This window comes from Ipomoea triloba, chromosome 15, assembly GCF_003576645.1.
Source record: "Ipomoea triloba cultivar NCNSP0323 chromosome 15, ASM357664v1".
NCBI lineage: Eukaryota > Viridiplantae > Streptophyta > Magnoliopsida > Solanales > Convolvulaceae > Ipomoea > Ipomoea triloba.
In genome coordinates, this window is record NC_044930.1 from 22,559,781 (window position 1) to 22,566,986 (window position 7,206).

Genomic DNA, 7,206 nt, shown 5'->3' on the forward strand with positions numbered 1-7,206 from the left:
CCGCTCGTCTTCTCCGGAGGAGGGGCCGCGGCGCAAATCCTCGATAGTAGAGCTGCAGGAGGCTCATCCCCGTGCTTCATCAGCACGTCGATCACCGCGTCGTAGACCCGGACCCGTCACGGCGAGGGCGCTTCACCGTTGCGACCTCCTCGACCTCTACGAGCTCTTTTTCATTCCCGCGCTTGGCAGCCCGGGCCGCGTCTTGCTCGCCGCTCAAACCGGCGGGGCGCGTGGTGGCCAAGGGCAGGCCAGTAGGGACCGACGCTTCGGTGGTGGGATCCGCAGGTCTCGAGGGCTCGGCCTTCTTGGACCCTAGGCTGATTTTCGTGGCTGGTGCGGGCGGGCGGGCCGAGATCGGAAAGCTCCTCATAACACCTGAAAAATGAAAGACGAGTTCAGTGCCTAGACCTTCGACTAACCGACCTCAGATCGGTGACCCTTACAAACCTTGCGAACTGGCCTCTGGAGCGGGAGGCCCGACGACGACTGTCACTACCGCCCTTTTGGGCGTATACTTCTCGGCCAGGTCGTATCTGGGGGGCTCGAGGTTCGCCTCTGAGTATTCTTCAGGTGACCGGAAGATCTCGTACTCGTACTCCTCGGCTGAGATCTTTATGGCCGCGTCGTTTAGAGCCCAGCTTTGCCTGGGTCTCTTGTGTTCCGTCACGAGCGTTGGCCACTCTCAGTCGACGGGGAGCGGCCACGGATACTTGATCGACAAGATCTGGTCCTTCCAGCCTCTGTTGTTCTCGGGCAGGTGGAGAATTTTGCAAAAATGTTCGCGGGACTGGACGCATAACACACCGCCCCCGTGTTTCATCGATAGAGGCCGAACCGAGAAAAGGTAACGGAAGAGCACCAAGGTCGCCGGGAGACCGTGGCGTCTGCAAATTTGCGGGAAGCATGCCAAGGTGCGGTGAGCGTTAGGGGCGATTTGGCCGGGCAGAACCCCATAGTATTTCATGAAGCCCAGGAGAAAGGGATGGAACAGGAAGGTTAACGGGGCCTTGATGGAGTCCAAGTGCATCCCGAGCCATTCCCCGTGCGTCCGGTCGACGACGCTCCCCAATGACCGCTTGGTCTCAAATTTAACAATCCCGGTCAGTAGGTCCGAGATCTCTTCGATCTCCCCGCGGGTGAGAAGGCTAGTATGCCGCCGTAGGCCGCTACTTTCCAGGCGGATCCGGCTAACACCCGCGGGGGGTGTAGAATCAACCGGCAGACCGGCAAACCAGTCCCTACCATGGGCTGTAGGGATGGGTTTCCCTCGACCCGAGAGTCCCGCTTCTGTGGCAAGGGGCTCAACGGCGGGTCGGGAGTTCGCTTCATCATTCCTAGACTCTAGTCGAGTATGGGGCCGGGCCAAGCCCTCGTTCTCTCCAGAATAGGTGTCTATGGCGTTGATCACGGAGTTGTAGGTCGAGACCATGAAGGATCCGACCTCGACCGAGCCACCATAACTGTGAATGGATAGGTTCTGGCTATCCGATCTGCTCATGGCTGTACCTAGCAAGAACAGGAAGGTGTCTTACTAAGGGCAGCCCGGGACCCGAAATCATAAACCGGAAACAATAAAGGTGAACGAGGAGGTCACCTGTTCAAGAAGGCTTGAATGCTTGATGTAGTCGGCAGAAGAGGGCTCGGAAAGTTCTAGCAGTTCGGGAGGCTCTGAATCAGACTTTTTCGTGAAAGTCGGAAAGGCCGTGCGAATCCCATCTTTATAGAGGGGAGAGTAAGGGGCCGCCGGTTCGGTTCCCCACGACGTAGGCCTGGCCTAGGCCCAAGTTCCGAGGTCCACGGGAACGCGACGCGTAGGCATTAGGGCTGACGACTCTTGCTGACGTCGCTCCCCTATCCTGCTCCGTGGTTGAACGGGAACGACACAACTCGGGACCGTTCTTACAGCCCGGACTTCTCTCCCTAGAGGTCGTAAAAGACCGGGCTGGGGGGCTAGTTGATAGGGATAAAATCCCGGTCTACTTTTCCGGCCTCCCAGGCTCTGTGTATTGTAAGGGGTTACTCAGACCCAAAATCCTCCTCCCGGTCTGTATAAACGGGGCTTCCTTGCGCCCCGAGCTGTGATATGGGCCTTTGCAGAGGTTCGAACCAAAGACCTCTTGCCCGCGGCTCTATCCGCTGCCATGTTGGACCGACAGACTGACTGGTGCATGCTTGCCACGCGTCCTACATGTCGTTAGACCGGAACCCTGGCTGGAGCTACTATAAAAAGAGCATTTAATGCAGTAGAGTGGACTTTTGGCTATTTCTTCTAATACGGTAGCTAAATAGACCGGGAACCTCTGACCCACTGTCACGTAGCTCGGTCTTCTTTAGGGTATTCTACCTTGTACCCGACCTGATATAAATATAGTATTCGTTCCGTATTTTGCTGTATCAGTGTGTTTCACACGCCTAAAGATAATGATAAAGTGTTTTTTTATTATTTGTGCTAAGTCTTAAGTTTGTTATATAAGAGAACTCAGGTTCCTAACAAGTCATACTAAAATTATTGAAATGCTTTTAGAATTGAAGAATCTTGAAATAAGATGCTAAGAAGGTAAAAATAATGTTGTGGAAGTAATTTTGATATAAGGGATTATGTGCATATAGAACTTTTCCCCCCTGTGTTATTAAAGTGGCAGTTTTTCCCCCTAAAATGTTAAATTGACATTTTTACCCTTAAAAATAATTATTTTATTTATTTGTCTTCTCCAACAAATTATTACTTATATGTATTGATGATTACGATTCGGTTCGAACCTAACCAAACACTGTAGCAATCATACTGAAATAGTATGGATGGTTCTCGTTATGATTCAAAATCGAAAAAAATAAAATTAAATAATTGTTGAACCGTAAACCGAAACTGAACCACAGTCATATATAGTGAAAATGATCAAACACTTATTTTGATAAATCGGTACGGTTCGATTCCAATTTCGATTTTGAACCGCCAATCAAAACTTATTTATTTATTTATTTTTAATTTTATTTCTTATTTAAAAATAGTCTAAATTCAATAATTATTTTATTTTTTCGGTTCTGAATTGTAACCGTAACCGTCCATACTATTTAAGTCAATTGCTACAGTGTTCGATTAGGTTCGTATCGAACCGTGATCTTCCATACAAATTAGTAATAATTGGTTGGAGAATAAAAGTAAATGAAATAATTATTTTTAAGGGTAAAAATGTCAATTTAACATTACGGGGGGAAACTACCACTTTTAAAATAACTGAGGGAGAAAAACTACCACTTTAATAACTCAGGAGAAAAAGTGCTACATGCACATAATATAGGGGGAAAAAGTGTCATTTTCCCTTGATATAATAAAGAGAATAAAATGTGAATTTTCTACTTTACCCCTCAAATTTTAAATATTTTTTAATTTTTTTGTCAAATTTAACAGTTAGGGACTAAACTCGCCACTTTACGAATAACTGAAGGACTAAACTCAAATACGCTCATATCTTACGAACTGAGTGACCTAACTCACATTTTCCCTATATTAACTCAAATTAGCTCCAACGAACACGCCAAAACAACAAAAGTTTTACCGTTGGTAAATAGTACTGCGTCATATTTGGCGCAGTAATGTTCATGAACGACAAAACTTTGATAATCTTTTTCCCCTGTTTTGCCCTTGGTTTTTTTGATAATTTATTTTGTGCTCTTTTTGTTTTTATATATTTACGTATTTTGCTAAATATTTAAAAATAAATTATATATTATTAAAAATAAATTATATCATTTGAAAGATCTCATCAGAACGATTAAAACAAGACTAATATTGAATATATATTAATTAAAAATTAAATTACATAAAACATAATTAAAGTTTAAATTACATTAAATTAAAACCATATGCTATCTTAAAATAACAAAAGTATTAATATAAATTTTTAATTTATGAGAATATGAATTATTTTAGTGTAGGAATAAAGTTTGGTGTAAATGAGTTGGAGGTGAAAAAAATTTGGTGTAAGAATATGCTAAGAATATTTATTTTGGTGTAAAATTTAATTCAGAAGAATTGGAGATGCTCTAAATAAACAACCCAGATTAGTCCACAAGTTCTCAAGTTAACCGTGATTCTCATTTGAATATATATATATGTGTGTGTGTGTGTGTGTGTGTGGGCGCGAAAAATTCATGGTCCTCAAGCTAAGGATGGTCATATGCTTGTTACTTATTAGAAATCGATTTTGACATAAACTTTTATGCTTTTCTATATGATTATTTGTTCACAAGAATAAAGTTTAAGGAGAGTAAAGTTTACAATACAAATACTTTTGTTTACGTGACTATATATACGTACAATATAATATATGAGCAAATATATGGTAGTATTTGCACACATCATGATATATGAGGTGAGTGAGAATTCATTCGGTCCACTGATTGGAGAACAAGCCTCCTAAGGGACATAAATGGAGCTCAAGCAAAGAATGTCTAGCCAATGCTATGTTAGGGATGAGAAATTTTTTCCTACACCTAGCTCGTCTTGTGGGGGACAATGAGCAAATATCACTATTAATTATTCCAATTTATTGTGATTTTAGCCTTTTTGCTAATACTTAAAATAAATTCGATTAGAATTTATATTGTACTAATTAGGGAACTTTTTTTTTTATTAGATTTCATATAATTTATTTATCAGATTAATATTACACAAATTTTAGATAAAATTAACCTATAATATATTCTGATCAATTGATCGTCAAGTCAAATTAAATTCTTTAACTTGACAACTAATCAATCAAAACATATTGTGTTACACTAGATTTTACACCGAAATTACTATAATTATTCTATTTGTCAACATACATATCTCTGCGTTCATACTTACGAGCCCAAACATGTTTTCCGTTAACACGGAATTTAGCGATCGACCCTCTACTCAACACTTGATCAATGGTGGAAACTGAGCGAACCACCAATCGGGCATAAAGCGATTGTTCCGACGCGTTTATCGGCGGCACCATTTTCACCGTCTCCACACAGTCTCCGTAGTAAGAGTTGAACAACTCCTTAACTTCCTCCTCCGACACCGGATACCCTCTGGAAAATGTTAGGAACATAGTCCGGTCGTCCACCGGGGCCTCGGTGGCCGTGGACCAACCCCAGAATCCGCCGTTGGGGATAGCAAAATCCGGGCTTCTTGGGATAACGTTGATTGCGCCGAATATGGGGTGGGGGAATCCCGGGATAGGGATAGGTGAGTCTGGAGTTACCTATTATGGAGTAAAACTGTCTTGTTAATTAATGAACAAATGAATAGGCTATAAAAATAGTGTACAATGAAAGAGAAGTAGCAGAAGCTACAACAGAAACTAGTCTAAGGAATGTATTTAGAACATATAAATAACTGTAGAAAATATCAGCCACCTGCTGGGATAGGGATAGAGTTATCCCCGACGACATGACCTGGTGCAAGATATCAGCGAACACGACGGCGCAAACCTTGTTAAGAAATGCCTTGATTCCACTAATGGCGGCGAACTTGTTAGGGTAAAAGCCGTGGGACGTCATGGGTCTCCCGGTGACCACAGACGTCAACGGCATGTCGTCCTCGCCGGCGCCGGCGGAGGATCTAGACTCCAGCCATTTCAAACACAAGACAGCTTCATTCGCCAACGCATCCACAACGGAATCGGAAAAGTCAACCATTTTATCAACGATGCTTTGGGAGTGGAGGTCTTCAAGCCAAAGCCACAAAGCCATGACTAGCAGAGATTCCGCGGGGCAGCGGGCGAGGTTGATAAGAAGGCGAGAGAAAACCCTTCTGTCAATTGTGTGGAACAAGTGGAGGTCTTCAATGGTGATTGCTTCCATTGTTATTGATATGACGGTGATTGATGATGGTTGAGAGCATTTTTATATAGGGCAGTTTCTAGATAGGTTAATTATTTTGGTAGGTGGAGTAATGGCTTTAATTTGGGTATATTCATATGTAAATTGCATGAATCTTGAAATAAATAGTGGTGTAGTGTTAGATAAAGCATGAACTTGTACAACTATACAATGCTATAAATGTTAAACGCCAGAGTAAAACTTCAACCACATTTTTTATTTTTTTAAAATGAATGCAAATCGTGAATACTTATAACGTCACAGAGTAATGTAATTAATCAGCGAAGGTTAAGAATTAGATTTACATAATAATCTAAAAAGCGTAGGGGATTAAGTGGGAAAACACTAGGCAAAAACATTAAAGGGCCATGCAAGTCTTCATGGTTTTGGGATTGCATTAATTAATAATGTTGAAAAAGCATGTGAAATTGTGTATCAAAGGCGCCAGTTGGCCAATAGCATTGCGAATATATTGTGATCCCGAGGTGTCGCGGATTCTCATGCAACGTTGAGGAACACCAGCTTCATCGTTTTCAAAATATTACACAATTAACCACTTAGAACTCACATCAAAGCGTAATACTTATCTAATTGGAAAATTCAATATTTTGGTCCCTTAATTATTTTACAACTGTCAATTTAGTTCATAATTTTTAATTTAAACGAATATGATCATTCAATTGTTTTAAATTTTGTCAATAAAATCATCTAGCCACGTTCGTTAATCAGCCGTTAGTTGACCTAATATTAGTAAATATTTTAAAATTTTCTCATTACCCCTAGGTCCCGGCGACCAAATTCTATTCGTCGTCCATCAGTGGCTGATATATTGCTTCAGTGAAGCCTGTTCGTACTTGGTGGTAGTTCATTTGCTTGAATTGATTTAAATAGTTTTGAGACTTAAATTCAACTAATGGTTTCCAATTACCACAATGGGTCTTGTTAAAGTCGTATCAAATCAAGTAAAAAATTTTAAAGAAAAATAGTCAAACAAATTCTCCAACTATTAATGAAATAGCAATTAGGCCCTTAAACTTTAAAATTTTTTAAGTTTTAATAAATCATAATATAAATATTTAATATTTCATTTGAATTCAATATAAATATTATTTAATACTCCTTCTATCCCATTTTATCTGTCCTACCTACTATTCATTGGTCAAACCAACTCTTTCTTCTATATTTATTTTCTTTATTATTTTTTACTTGTTTTTAAATTTGATTTTTTTTTGTATTTAATAGTACTTTTACTGTAGTTTGTAAATATATAAATTTTGTATATTAATACTAAACTTAATATTATGAAAAATAAATTAAAAATAACTTTAGTCAAGTTTCGTTAACTGAACCAGA

The 7,206-nt window shown here is 40.6% G+C and overlaps 1 protein-coding gene across 1 annotated transcript; it reads right to left on the reverse strand.

The window, feature by feature from the left end:
- Positions 1-4,811: 4,811 nt before the first annotated feature.
- LOC116005887 lies at positions 4,812-5,724 on the reverse strand. The gene is made up of 2 exons (XM_031246121.1): positions 5,389-5,724; positions 4,812-5,234 (listed from the first exon to the last, which is right to left on the reverse strand). Exons 1-2 carry the CDS (start codon positions 5,722-5,724, stop codon positions 4,812-4,814), a joined length of 759 nt encoding a protein of 252 aa, XP_031101981.1.
- Positions 5,725-7,206: the final 1,482 nt, after the last annotated feature.